This window comes from Pipistrellus hanaki (assembly GCF_964339955.1).
Source record: "Pipistrellus hanaki genome assembly, chromosome: 7".
Classification (NCBI taxonomy): domain Eukaryota; kingdom Metazoa; phylum Chordata; class Mammalia; order Chiroptera; family Vespertilionidae; genus Pipistrellus; species Pipistrellus hanaki.
The window spans coordinates 15,950,134-15,965,600 of NC_140509.1; the positions used below are offsets into that span (position 1 = coordinate 15,950,134).

Below are 15,467 nucleotides of genomic sequence, written 5' to 3' on the forward strand. Positions count from 1 at the left end.
AGCCGCAGGCAGTGTTGGACTGTGGGTTTTGGCCTGATCCTTGATCCTCGCAGGCCACCCAGAGGGGGCCCACCCATGCACAAATTCGTGCACTGGGCCTCTAGTGATGTTATAACTATCCAAATGGTCCTTTGCAGAAAAGGGGTTCCCCACCCCTAGTTTAAGATATAACTCTTCCCTCTCAGTTCAAATGAGCTGTAACAATCTAGTAAATTTTGTCCAGGAAGATTGACTGCATAATGATAGAGTTAATGGTAGATGTTTAATGATATTTCCTCCTATTTAATCAGGAGATAGTGACTCCTCTCTTACATTTTGTAATTTTAAGAGACCCTTTTAGGGTGTAGCATTTTATTTCCAGTGACCACAGAAGTCTTAATATTTATTATATTTGGGAAACCCCTTTTTTTCTTTTGTTATACTTTATGCTTTTATTAATTCTATACCCTCAAGCTTGAGGGGTTCCATTTATAATAAATAACAATAGACCTTAGAGAGAGAAATTTAATAATGGAGTTGGTTTTTTCCTTACCCTTAATATACATTTTCTGGCCCACCTGCTTATAGATACCATGGAATTTTAGTAACATAGTGAGCAGTATGGTATTTTAGACTCTTTTACAAGTGATAAAAACCTGTAAAATGTTGGATTTTAAGTAACTTTTTTTTTAGACAGGTTGTTGACAGAGCACAGTAGACCTAGGACTTGAAAGGAAAACTTTTGACCATGCCTTTTGTCGTCTTTATCTCAGTATTTCTCGTGGTCTCTGTCTCTCTTTGTCTCCTTGGAATTTTAAAATATATATTTTTTATTGTTGACATTATTGCAGATGTCTCCCATTTCCCCCCTTTGCCTCCCCTCCGCCCACACCCCACTCTCCCCTCCCTCTGGCCCTCACCACACTGTTATCTGTGTCCATGGACTATGCAAATATATTCTTTGGCTCTTCTCTTCACCTTCTTCATCCTGTCCACCCCACTCACTTCCCCTCTGACAGCTGTCAGTCTGTCCCACGTATCCAATGTCTCTGTTTCTCATTTGGTTGTCAGTTTATTTTATTCATTAGATTCCACATATAAGTGAGATCATATGGTGTTTGTCTTTCTCTGGCTTATTACTCTTAAATACAAAAGAAAAACCAGTATACATACATATTGATATATTGTTAATTAGTTAAGGAAACAAAATGTATCTAAAATATTATCTAAGTTGTAATCTGCTAATTTTTTTCTTCCTTTTCACTATTCATCGTTAGTGCTTTTGAAATTCCTCATATAAAACATCCACTTGTTTTCAGTGTCTTATAGAGCTTATCATACAGTCAGGGGATGCAGACAATACATAGTAAACAAATATTAAGATAATCATGGGACAATACTACAAAGACACTAAAGTAGGCCAAACGGAATGGGGTGTCTGGGAAAGCAGTTTTGAAGATATGAAGACTTATGAACTAGGACATAAATAAGAAATAGAAGGAAGGGGGAAAGCCTAGAAGCATGTACAACTTGGGATGGTCAGCACTGTTACTGATTACTTTCCTGCTTGTTTCTAACTTATCAGGGTTATACAGAATTTAGTCTTATTTAGGAAGTTCTTAAATGTTTATTGAGTGAGTAAATGAATAAATTAAAGAAATATCAGACTTAGGATACATATTTCTTTCTTTTCCCCTCTTCTTTTTTTGAGGTTAGGACTGTGGAACAGTTTCTGTGTGATGTATAACAGGTTCTAATCTCCTAACCTCTGCTTTATTCTCTATTCACTTAACTCCTCCCTTTCCTTGACCTTTCCCATAAGATCAAATCTAGCAGGGATCCTGCTGTGGCGGAGCAGTGTCTTACTGCGCTGACTGCGTGTGCTGCCAGTGGAGATGGGAATATTCTGGCTCTTGCAGTGGATGCCGCTCGCGCAAGGTGAGGATATTACCTTTGGAGATTTCCAAACCGTAAAAATTGGCCAGTTAGCTTTTCAGAGTGTGCTAAAATAAAAGTTTGATTCCATAAACCATGGGAACCTAAGAAAATATTGGAGAACAAAATAAAGTTCATTCTTGTTTTTCTTAAACATCTGTGCATTTAAAACATTCACATATTTTGAATGCAGAGTATTAATATTTGTGTATTTCCCTGCGACTCAGGACATTTGACATTGTAATGAATCCCTTTGCAAGTTGAAGTTTATTGTACTTTCACATATAGGGAGACATTAATACATTGGACAATAAGAAGACTTGCCCTGTGTCCAGAGGTGGACTGTATATCTGTCTTCCAGGGCTATTCACTAGGTAGTTATCTTCAAAAAGACAGACCGGAATAAGGGGCAATCAGTGCCTTGCCTCCTAGGACATGGTAAAAAGCGAGTGACTCACAGAAACTTTTCTCCCAATGTATGATAATGTCACTAAACAAATTATTTTTGCTTTTATTAGTTATTGCTGAAGATAATGAACTTTTAAAAAACATGTTGTTTTAAGTGCTTAAGGGGTAGAGTAAATAGCGTGTGGGTTGTTTTTTATTTTATTTATTTTAGTTTTAATTTCTTAAAATCCCTCCAATGGACTTCTAGTACTTTTAAATTAAAACCTAATTATCTTACCAAGGCCTTCAAGGCTGCACTGAATATGACTCTTGCCTAACTCTCTGACCTTATCTTGCTTCCTTCACTATGCTGTGTCCTCAGTGTCCCCTTTTCTATTTTTAGAATACAAAGTTTTTCTACTTCTCAGAGCTTTTGCATGTAGTGTTTCCTTTTTCAAATACTCTTCCTCTGATCTTCTATTTCTTATTATTTATATCCTAGTTCAAAAGTTTTCACATCTTTAATATCTTAAAAACTGTTTTCCCAGCCACCCCATTCCATTTGTCCTACTTTAGTGTCTTTGTAGTACTTATCACATTATTATTTTAGTATTTGTTTACTATGTATTGTCCATATTCTCTGACTGGATGACAGGTACGTGGGTTTTTTTTGTTTTTGTTTTTTTCTGTCTTATATATCAATGAATTTCCAGCACTAACCAGTGCTTGGCCCATATTAGGTACTTAGTGCATCTTGAATGAATTAATAAACAAATGGAATGAACAAATCTTTCATAAAAGATTATCGTTTAATGAAAATATATTGCTCTTTTCACATCTATGTTGTGGTGAATTATTCAGTAACCTTTAGAGGCTTATCTACATATAGTTTTTAGGTCAGTCATTTTTTTGGTTGAAAATGTAAAAGAGAGTTTACTATATATCAAGGCATCTAAAATTTTCTCTTTTTAAAAAAATTTATCTTTACTGTTGAAAGTGTTACAGATGTTCTCCCCTGTTTTTTCCCCCATTGATTCCCTCCACTGGGCACCCACCCCTCCCAGGCCTTCACCATACCCAGGGGCTATGCATATATGCATATAAATTCCCTGGTTAATCTCTCCCCACCCATCCCCCACCCCAGCCTTCCCTCTGAGATTCATCAGTCCATTACATGCTTCTATGTCTCTAAAATCACTCTTCATAAGTATCTGATGAAAATACTTTCATGATGCAATAAAAAAATTCTTATTTAGATTTTTAACAGCCTATTTTTTACTTAGGTAATAAAAGATGTCTAATTGATTACTTCCCTGCTTTTTTCTAATTTATCAGGGTTATACAGAATTTAGTCTTATTTAGGAAGTTCTTAAATGTTTATTGAGTGAGTAAATGAATAAATTAAAGAAATATCAGACTTAGGATATATATTACTCTCAATAATACCTAAATGATATTAAGGTAATTAAATATTTTTAAAATATATGTTTTATTGATATTTAGAGAGGGGAAGGGAGAGGAATAGAGAGATAGAAATATCAATGAAAGAGAAACATCGATCTGCTGCCTCCTGCATGCCCTCCTAGTGGAGCATGAGCCTGCAACCTGGGCATGTGCCCTGACCTGACTGGGATTTGAACCATGACCTCTTGGTTCATGTTACAACACTCAACAACTGAGCCACATTAGCCAGTCAGTAACTAAATATTTTAATCTCATAAAATGATGTTAATAGAATATTAACTGTAATATTTTAGATGTACAGTTGGAGAAATTACAGATGCCATGAAAAAGGTATTTGGTGAACACAAAGCTAATGATCGGATGGTGAGCGGAGCCTATCGCCAAGAATTTGGAGAAAGTAAAGAGATAACATATGCAATCACGAGGTAATATGTGAGATTTCTTATAGAAGCATATCTTCTTTTCAGTTAACACAGTCCCCATGAATCTACTGAAGGCTTAATATTTTCGCATATCTCTTGGATAATATGTATATTGTCTTTCCTGTTAGTCTGTAGTTTTACTAAAACAATATTCTGAACTTTCACTGTAGTCCCCGTTAGTAGTTTCTCATTTTAAACAGATATTTATTTAACTAATGTGATATTGCTTCATATTCTCCAGGTATTTCAATTTCATTCTCCTTACCAAAGTACTAAAGTGCTTTCATATTTTTTCAAGTTTATTTACATTAATTGCTGAAAGTAATTATAAATTCTTAATTTTGCTATTCGAAAGTACATATTTGATTGCCATCTGTATGCATTAATTAAAATCAGTCTTCAGTGAACTGACAGTAATAACTGTCAAACATGATTTGGAAATATATATTAATATAAAAGGATCATGCTTCACAAGTGTAAGAAGTAGCTTCTTAGTGATTAGTTTTCTCAAACTTTGTAATAAAAGTTCCCACTAAAATGTTTATGTGACTACCTATACACGAGATAAATACCAAAACAGCCAAGGTAAAAGTCATCAAAATGGAATCTTTTTTCCTTTTGTCAGAAATAAATGTGGTGCTTTTTCATATGGGGTATACAGTTATTGATATAATTAAGCAAGTATTTTGATTACATGTGATTGTAAGGCATGCTGCAGTCAGCTTGGGAAGTTCACACTTGTGAAGGGAGGTATACGGATAGTTCACTACAGCTAGTGGGAGTAGCATATGTATGCAAATAACTCTGAAAGGCACTTTTTAGTTTACATTTAAATATCTCCAATATTTAATATTCAATACTCTGGAGGTGCTTTAGAAGGTGAAAAGTAGTCATTTTCTCATCTTGGTTCACTGTGATGCTCTCAGGGATATGGACTTAGAGGCTATGCCATCTTTCAAACTTTACTGTAAAGGGGAGATGGTAAACATTCTGGCTTTAATGGAGTTCAGTGTAAAACATATTAAAAATATTTTAATAAATAGATTTTTAAATAAACTTGAAAGATTTGCTGCAAATAAATTGTAGTTTTTATATCCTACCTTTATACAACTAATATATAATTATTGTATTTTAAAATGTTGTTAGGGTTCATAAATTCATGGAACGTGAAGGTCGCAGACCTCGTCTTCTTGTGGCAAAAATGGGACAAGATGGACATGACAGAGGAGCAAAAGTTATAGCTACAGGATTTGCTGATCTGGGTTTTGATGTGGACATTGGTCCTCTTTTTCAGGTACTGAAAATTGTTGGGGAGAATTTCAAAAAGTATATCATAAATCACATGTAGGAAAAAATCATAAAAACATAATAAACCATGATGATATTTTAAATTTTTGAAAGAAGAACTTGAATGCAACAAATTTCCTAATTTATTTTTGAATGCATGTAATCTAATTAATTAGGACAGAAGTAGGAATGAAATATAACTCATGCTAATGTACTTGTTAATCAGACTTTGTAAAAATCATTGTCAGTTCTGAACTATAACTTTTTTTTTTTTTTAAATATTTTATTGATTTTTCACAGAGAGGAAGAGAGAGGGATAGAGAGTTAGAAACATCGATGAGAGAGAATCATCGATCAGCCGCCTCCTGCACACCCCCCACTGGGGATGTGCCCGCAACCAAGGTACATGCCCTTGACCGGAATCGAACCCGGGACCTTTCAGTCTGCAGGCCGACACTCCATCCACTGAGCCAAACCGGTCCCGGCCTGAACTATAACTTTTATTAGGCTTCTGAAGCTGCGAAGATTACTTTCATGTATCTTACTATGCTACTTATTAAGATATGACTAATATTTTGTGGGAAAGATAGCCCACATTGGATTGGTGGAAAATGTTTTTAAAGGGAAATCAAGCATCAGAGTAAGCTCAATTTAAAATTAGATTTTATCTTTTTTACTCTCTAGTAGTATTTTATTTGATCACAGAATATTAGAATTAGCAGAAAAACAATTTGTTGCAAGTAAATGAAGCTGGAATTTTCTATAGGATGATGAGGCACTAATCATTCACTCCCCCAAAATCTTTGGTTGAGGAGTAAATTGTAATAACTTTTATATGAAAGGCTTTATCCATTACATATTTACTGATCTTCTACCAGGTGTTAGCTTCTGAGTTCTATAAGATACAATTTTATTTTGTCTTCAGGGAGGTTTCAAGCTTCTAACAGGTGTCCAGCTAAAAATGTTTGGTAATCTGAGTGAGAAACAACAAAGGCCTTAATTAACCAAGGCAGGACCAGGGTCTTTGAAGAAACAAAGAGTCAGCTAGGGTTTTGAAGAAAATTTAATGAAGGGGCTATTTACAGATAGGTTGGCAGGCTTAAAGAGAACCAGCTGTGGGACATTCAAATGAAGATGACCACATAAGTTGGATATACATGTCTGAAATAGCAGAGGCCTCAGTTACAGACAAGACTTTGTGACTTGTCACTATATAAATATTACTTAAACCATGACATGGATGTCATTTTCCATAAAGAGTTTATATAGCAAGACGAGAAAACTTGAACATTAAAAGGAAATAGAAGAGAAGGAAACAGCAAAGGAATGAAAAGAAATGGGATAAATGGGATAAAAACTAAGAGAAGAGTTTCAAGGAGAGGGAAGTACTGTTACTACAAATGCAGATACATCAACTAAACTAAGATAGAGACTAAAAGAGTACTCATTGCATTTTACAGTAAAGAAGTAAACCTTCCTTTAGAGGTCTAGCCTTTGTAGAATCTCCCATAAAAGTTTTCCCTTTTTGAATTTTAGAATATTACTTAAGAGGGTCTAGGAGAAATTGTTACTATAAAGAGCCCAAATTGCTGGAGATATGTCCTTGAACTGTGTTGGTAGGTGAATTTATTAATGTGTTTAGAGTCTTATGCATTTAAAGTAGGTTTTATTAGGAATCTCAAGTATATTTAATTTTATTATTTTTTTGAGAAATTTTATAAGTGTTTATTTGAACCAAACTGATGAAATGTACCAGGAAGCAAGATTTCAAATGCTCCTCAAATATATATGTTGTTTTCATTCTTTAAGTTGAATACTTTTCTATTTTTAAAGTTATCTTCTGCCATTTTACTTTAGTTTGTTTTTTGTTTGTTTTAAAGTGATCAAATGTAATGCATTTCCAATATTTAGTAATTGGGAAATATTTCTTTCATAAAATAAAAGTAAATAAAAGCCTTTATCACCTAAAAGAATTTTTTGAAGAACTGTGAGTTCATTCCCTCTTAAATCCCATCTATAAAAATATAATTGAGCTAAAACCGGTTTGGCTCAGCGGTAGAGCATTGGTCTGCAGACTGAAGGGTCCCAGGTTCAATTCCGGTCAAGGGCATGTACATTGGTTGCAGGCACATCCCAGTAGGGGGTGTGCAAGAGGCAGCTTGTCGATGTTTCTCTCTCATCGACGTTTCTAGCTCTCTATCTCTCTCCCTTCCTCTCTGTGAAAAACCAATAAAATATATTAAAATAAAACATATATATAATTGACCTTTTAGTACCATCAACTTTGTTAACAGAATACTGTGTTATTTAAACAAAAACTTATCTGTGGCTGAAGGTACAACCCTATAGTTCTTTGACGATTAATTTAATCAAAATTAGATATGAGGTTTCAAAATTTTCAGCCTTTGATAATGCAAAATATAGTTTATATAAGCATAAAGTATGAACTGAACTGTTCAGATGGAATTTTGTCTTATAAATTGTGGTAGCATGGATGAAATAAATAATAAATCACGCTTAAATCAATTAAACTTTTCACCTTTAAGAAATCAATGGCAAAAGTGTGCATAATTTTTTAAAGGGTTTTAATTTTATGTATTAATATATTTAATTTTATGTGTTAATATATTGCATATTTAAAATTTGATCTATTTGCTGCATGACTTACCTAGAGATCTTGAATGTGGCTCCATTATTGAGGGTATGGAATCTCTTGTTTCCACACTAAAATTACGAGCCTTAAAATCTTGTCAAACTTAGAAAGTTCATAGATTTTGATAATTTTTTTGAACTTATAATTGTGCAGTGGTTTCTGAGGTGGTCTTATCCTTCTGAAATTTCTCAATTTACATTATATTCTCAATGAGAAACTCTTAGGCAGTTTTATATGAATGACTTAAATACATGTAAATTATCAAAGTAATGTCACAGACTCATTACAGAAAGTGGATGTAATCTTGAGTAACCCAATTGATAATGGAATATGGGAAATATCCTTTATAACTTTTGTATATAAGATATATATATATATATAACTTATATAAGTTAAACTTATATACTAACTATATATAAAGTTAAACTTATATACTAACTGGTTAAAAGTAGAGTTCTTACAAAGTTATTTTGGTCCACATATTGCTGTTAATTTAGTGCTCTGTGGGAGAACCATGTCCTGGAGCACATGTGTCAAACACAAGGCCCGCGGGCCAAATCCAGCCCGTCAGGCCTTGCAATGTGGCCCGCACCGCGCTGTCATCACTGCACTCCGCTGTCAGTTTATGACATTGTCAGTTTATGACTGTTCAGTAAACCATTCGGCCTGTGATTTCGGCTGGATTTTAGATTTTGGCCCCTTCTCTGATTGAGTTCGACACCCCTATCCTGGAGTTTCCTCACCTGCTATCTTGCTAACATCACTCTTTCCCATTCTGTTTTAAAGATTCACCTTTAACATTGCATTTTATATTTGGCCTTTTACTTCTTCATATATCCCATAACAAGTTGCCTTACACTGCACAACTATTCAATAAGTGTTGATAATGAAGACAACAGATACGTTCTTAAAAATGATAATGAAGAGGAGATATGTTTTGGTATAGCTTAAATCTGATAAATTCTAGTGCTGGAAGCAAATACAGCACTGGTGTTATTGCATCCATTGGATGAGTTGGTATTTATGATGTGAGAATGATGAAATAGGAAGCTATATTCACTTCAAGATTTCTAATAAGTAAAATCTTAGAATGTTGATTAAGTAGATAACACTTTTTGAAATAAATGAGATTTGTCCCTTTCCTTTCTCATTGTTTAGACTCCCCTTGAGGTGGCCCAGCAGGCCGTGGACGCAGATGTGCACGCCGTGGGTGTGAGCACACTTGCTGCTGGTCACAAAACCCTCGTTCCTGAGCTCATCAAACAGCTCAGCTCCCTTGGACGGCCAGATATTCTTGTCATGTGTGGAGGGGTGATACCACCACAGGTATTTTTCATCGCCTGTATTTTTCAGTGTTGTGATGGGAATCCCGAGTAAACAATGTGTAGCTCTTTTAATTTACTGCACACCTTTCCAGAAGATCAATGTGTGGTAGATTTTGAGCCAAATTATTTTCTGGTGATTTTACTGAGTTCTACAAAGTCTACAAGTGGGTAATGTTGTTTTCTCTTTAAGCTATATGTAATGCATATGTATCATTTAACAATTTACAGAGCTTCTTTGAGTGAGAGAATTATTCCCTTGCAAACTAGTAACTGAAATAGAGATCTACTTTCTTTATATTCAATAAACAGTGATGAGAAGGAACAGGATAAGGTAATAAAAATCTCACAGCTGGAATAGAGAAGAATGGTAAACACACTGTGCATATAGCAACCAGAGATAGAGTGAGCACTCCTCCCCTGGTAGTAAAGTGAGTCGTTAGCCAGTTGGCAGCGTTTGCTTATGATGTTTTAGAGAGCTACCTTGTCCATTTCCCCCATGCTCCCATCCCTAAATGCTGCCCTAACTCAGAGCTGTAACAGTTACATGGTCCAATAAAACCCTCTTTTTATTAAAGCTAATTTGGGTAGTTTTCCTTGAGCCCAAAATATCATATTTTAGATGTAAATGGAATCAGCCTGTTCTAAAAATTATTGGCCAAATGGAGTAGAGGTGGATTCTTGAACAAAAACGTGGATCATCTTAGGAAAGGAGAAATGGACAGTAGGTAACAATCGGTGATGTCAATTAATTTATTAATGGAGTGGGGGACTCCTTCCATATATTACCTTTACCTATCAGTTAAAATAATTAGTAAAGATAAAAATTGGGCCCTAACCAGTTTGTCTGAGTGGATAGAGTATCAGCCCATGGACTGAAGGTCCCAGGTTTGGCCTGGACAAGGGCATGTACCTGGGCTGCAGCTCGATCCCCGGCCCTGGTTGAGGCACATGTGGGAGGTAACCAATTGATGTGTCTCTCTCACATCGGTGTTTCTTTCTCTTTGTCTTTCCCCCTCCCTTCCACTCTCTAAAAATCAATGGAAAACTACCTTCAGGTGAGGATTAACAACAACAAAAATATAAATTTGGTCTATTTCCAATCCAATTTTTAATTGTATCAAGTTTCTCTCTCTCTCTCTCTCTCTCTCTCTCTCTCTCTCTGTCTCTCTCTCTCTCTCTCTCTCTCTCTCTCTCTCTCTCTCTCTCTCTCTCTCTCTCTCTCTCTCTCTCTTTTACTGAGAATGGAAAAAAAAATCCAGATGGAAGAATTGCATGTGATATTGCTCTAAAGAAATGATTTATAGATCCTACAAAACCCCCACCACTATAGCAGGAACCTATCATTGAAATGGGAGCTTGTGTCCCAGTCTATAATTTTTCTTCTCCATTACAACTCAGAATATAAAAATAGTGGCTTTAGATACTACTTATGAAATGAGAGAATACATATGTATGAGGTTATGAGATTGGTAATAACATGGGACTAGCAAGCAAACTATATATATATATATATATATATATATATATATATATATATATATATATATATTTTATTCTGCCTACCAACACAATACTTTAAGGTAATATAGTCAATACAAAATTGCTTTTGTTAACATACTTGCTTATTTTTTCATAGCTATAGCTTACTATTTGGGAATATAAAGGGCTTTTATTCTTTACTGCTATTTATCACTGGAATACTTCTATCTATAATGCAGTTTTACAGACTAATATCTAAGCTCTTAGGCATGATATTAAAATTTAAGAACCAAAATAATTAGGCAGCATAAAATAATGGAATTGAAATACAAGCTGGAAAAACACACACACAGGCTCGTTATATGAATAAGCAGAGATTTTCAAGCAATATATTTCTCAAGTTGTACTAACTCTGGATATTTGGATCACTTGGAATATCTATAGGTGTTTCTTGTACTTTTTTCCTCTGAGTTTAAACACTAAGTATCATTTTCTGTAATGACAAACTTGAAAGTGTTAATATGGGTATCTATTATAATTATAGCAGTCAGTATCCATGCATTTTTTTTTATTATTTGTTTGTAATAAATATATAATACATTATTATTTGATTGAAAGATGCATAGATTTTAAATTAGATAGCACTAATATATGGTGGTTAATTAAACAGATTTAGCAACTACCATTGAGGAGCTTATAGTTTCTGCTGCCTGATTAAATCAATGTGGTTTGCCCTTACCAGTATGTGTAACTACCCTGTTTCCCCGAAAATAAGACAGTGTCTTATATTAATTTTTGCTCCCAAAGATGCGCTAGGTCTTATTTTCAGGGGATGTCTTATTTTTCCATGAAGAAGAATATGGTACACATTATTGTTAAATGAAAATAAAGGAAATTTATTACCTGTATATGGTACGGTAGTACGGTAGTTGTCAACACAAACCAGACAAACTGTGAATCCTACAGTATCAAGAATTTACTCATTTATTCAATGACAATCATGTCATCATCTTCTGGAACATCATCATAACAATCCAATTCTTGAATTTCCTGGTGAATTCCTTGTGACTCCATTTCTTTCAGAATCAGTGGACCAAATCTCTCATGTTTAGCAATAGCATTCTGAGACAGAGCCTAAAGGGGGCCTTATTTTCAGGGGGATGTCTTATATTTCACTCAGAAGGAAACCTGTAAGTAGGTCTTATTTTCGGAGGATGTCTTATTTTTGGGGAAACACGGTACCTGCAGGATCTTCTAACCCCTTTAACAACAGTGGCTTCCAAGTACTGTAGGCAAAATTAGCAGCATCATGCTCCCTATTTCATCATGAAGCAGACAATGTGATATGGCTGGCCCAGCTCAGTGGAAGACACTTTATAATAATAACTTTTTATTTAGAAATAATTTCTAAATAATAGATAGGGTACAAAATGAAAATAGTACAAAGAACACTCAGATTCACTTGTTTCTAACATTTTATCCTCTCATTAAAATACACTTACAAGGCTTATGTTAGGCTTAGATAAGTCAAGGACCCTTTCTCCAGTGGCAACATTTCATAGTCCTCTCCTAGTTGAGTCCTCCATTCCAAAGCCATAACTTGGATGTCAGAACAAATGGTACATAGCATTGTTAGAAAATATAGAAGATAACCTAGCAATTTAACTATCTCCAATTTGGAGGTAATTGTTATTACATGATTTATCAAGTTTTCTTATGAACTTTTAAACCTATAGCATCTGTCCAAGAGCGATGGCATAGTTTCAGCACCTTTATGTGTCACAAACTGAGGATATAAAGATGCTTAGATGTGATCTCTGTTCTTAGAGGTTCATAGACTAGGCGTAAAGTTCAATGAGATGGATTCAGTGCTATTGCAGGATTATAGTATTGCAAGAATATTATAAGGAAATTAAATAGTTGGGGCATAATTAGCATGACCATATAATTTATCATCTAAATTTTATCACTTGATAATGAAAATGAGTGCTGCAATAACCAAAGAGTGATTTAAAAATGGCTTGAGTATCTGAATAGACATGCTTCCAAAGAAAACACACAGATGGCCAACAGGTGTGGGAAAAGGTGCTCAACATCACTAATCATCAATGAAATGCAATCAAAACCACAATGAGGTGTTACCTCACACCTGTTGGAATAGCTATTATCACAAAGACAAAAATAACAAGTGTTGGCCTGGGTGTAGAGAAAATGGAATTCTTGTACCCTGTTGGTGGCACTATAGTACAGGCACTATTGAAAACAGTATGGAGGTTTTTTAAAAAAATTAAAAATAGAATTACCATATGTGCTAATAATGTTACTTCCAGCATTTATCTGAAGAAAAGGAAAACATGCATCTCCATGCAAATGTGGTCTGTATACACAATAAAATATTATTCGGCCACACAAAGAATGAAATCTTGCTTTTTGTGAGAATATTAGAGGGTGTTATGTTCAGTGAAATAAGTCAGACAGAGAAAAACAATACCATATGATCTCACTTACATGTGGAAGGACAGATTGATGATTGCCAGAGACAGAGGCTGAGTGAAAATGGGTAAAGGGAGTCACAAAGTACGAATTTTCATGGAGATGCAATGTATGGCATAGTGACAAAACTTAATACTGTATTGCATTTGAAGGTTATTAAGAATAAATCTTAAAAAAAATCCTTACCCGAGGATATGTTTTTCATTGATTCTAGAGAGACAGAAAAGAAGAGGGAGAGAGGGAATGGGAAGGAGAAAGAGAAAGAAAGAAACATCAATTGATTGCCTTTCATACGCAGCCTAACGGGGGATCCAACTCAAAACCTCAGTATTTGTCCTGATTGGGAATCCAACCTGAGACCCTTTGGTGCACAGGATGATGCTGTAATTAACTGAGCCACACCAGCCAGGGCAAGAGAATAAATCTTAAAAGTTCTTAACATGCACACACACACACACGCACACACATCATTTTATAACTCTGTGGTGATGGATGTTAGTTGGACATATTGTGGTGATAACTTTGCAGTATATATAAATATCAAATCATTATGTTATGTACCTGAAACTAATATAATGTTATATGTCAGTTATTCTTCAATGAAAAAAAAAAAGGCTCACTAAAAAAGAAAAAGATTTGTGCTGCAATAGCACAAACCAGAATGTCCTGAAATATATAATCACCCTAGTGATTGAGGATCAGGGCTTTAAAGCGTGCCCTAAACTTGATATTATTATAGCAACAAATATTCCATTATTGAAACAGCCTAAAGCCTGGAGGAATATTTGTGTCTTATGAATATTTTCACTCAAACTTTGACTTTGTTTAAAATAAACTAATGAACAACAGCAGGGTGTTTGGGAAATGGGCAAAATATGTTTTGTTCTTTTAATATGTTTTGTTCTTTTGACTTGTAATACAAGGGTGTGTAATACAATTCTTACAGTCCCAATCAAGGAAGAATTTTCACCCCCAAATGCTAGTAGTGTATCAGTGGAGAAAGTTTGGGGCACTGGGGACAAAGAAAAAGAAAGCAAGTATTGTTCTTTTGTTTCATTTGCTTGAAATTAAAAATATTATTGTTTCTATTAATTAAACAAATTCTTTCAACAGGATTATGAATTTCTGTATGAAGTTGGTGTTTCCAATGTATTTGGCCCTGGGACACGAATTCCAAAGGCTGCTGTTCAAGTGCTTGATGATATTGAGAAATGTTTGGAAAAGAAGCAGCAATCTATGTAACATCCTCTTCCTGTTTTAGCTTTTTTCTAAAATATCCTTTCAATGATGATTAAAGAAGATATTTTCAATTTAATTCAACACCGTATATATGCTTTCCTGAAAGCTTTACATTAAAATACCTGACTTTTAAGAATGTTGCCATGCTATAAGTGTGTATGTACAATTTCACTTAAAAAATTATCTGAGAAAACTCTCAAGAACACATGCTTACTGCTTTACCAGAAACTCTAAACAAATCTGGTTTTAAAAAATCATGTTTTTTTAAAAAAAGATTACTTGTAAATCTATTTACTTTCTATTTTAAGAATTAAATTGTACCTTAAAAAAATCTGACTAGTCTCATTTTCAATTTAGCATTATATTGACTTGAACATCAGAAAATAAAATCCATATGTGAGTAAAAAAATATTATATCTGTCTTGGAAAATATAGTGGGTGAGTATTTATGTAGGGAAATAGCTTGTGGTTATGGTTCTCAGCCAAATTCTAACAGGATTACCTCAGTAAGAGTATTAAATCAGAAGGTTGTAATGGGCGGGAAACAGCAGAATGTTTCTGGTCTGACTACTTTTTTCTTGGGCATGAACATGTGACCTTGTTATTATTGGACTTGGCTCAAGACCCAGGAGAGTGGATAGATATTTATGAATGTTCCCTAACATGAAAGTGCTTTGGTTGTGAGTAGGCTTCCTCAGAATGGGAATGTGAGCTGAGAGTGCAGAAAGGCCATGGTCTATGCATCTAGAAAAGTCAGTGATATAATTCAGCCCACGTCTGAATGCCTGAGAATGTAAGGAGCCC

The 15,467-nt window shown here is 34.6% G+C and overlaps 1 protein-coding gene across 1 annotated transcript in view; it reads left to right on the forward strand.

Moving 5' to 3' along the window:
- The window catches only part of MMUT (methylmalonyl-CoA mutase), a 33,254-nt gene extending 18,515 nt beyond the window's left edge, over positions 1–14,739 (forward strand). The window contains exons 9-13 of the mRNA XM_084889853.1: positions 1,802–1,917; positions 4,059–4,190; positions 5,334–5,481; positions 9,286–9,453; positions 14,538–14,739. Of these exons, the coding sequence (XP_084745979.1) occupies positions 1,802–1,917; positions 4,059–4,190; positions 5,334–5,481; positions 9,286–9,453; positions 14,538–14,666 (693 nt within the window). The 3' untranslated portion in view covers positions 14,667–14,739. The remainder of the gene's footprint in view (positions 1–1,801; positions 1,918–4,058; positions 4,191–5,333; positions 5,482–9,285; positions 9,454–14,537) is intronic.
- Positions 14,740–15,467: the final 728 nt, after the last annotated feature.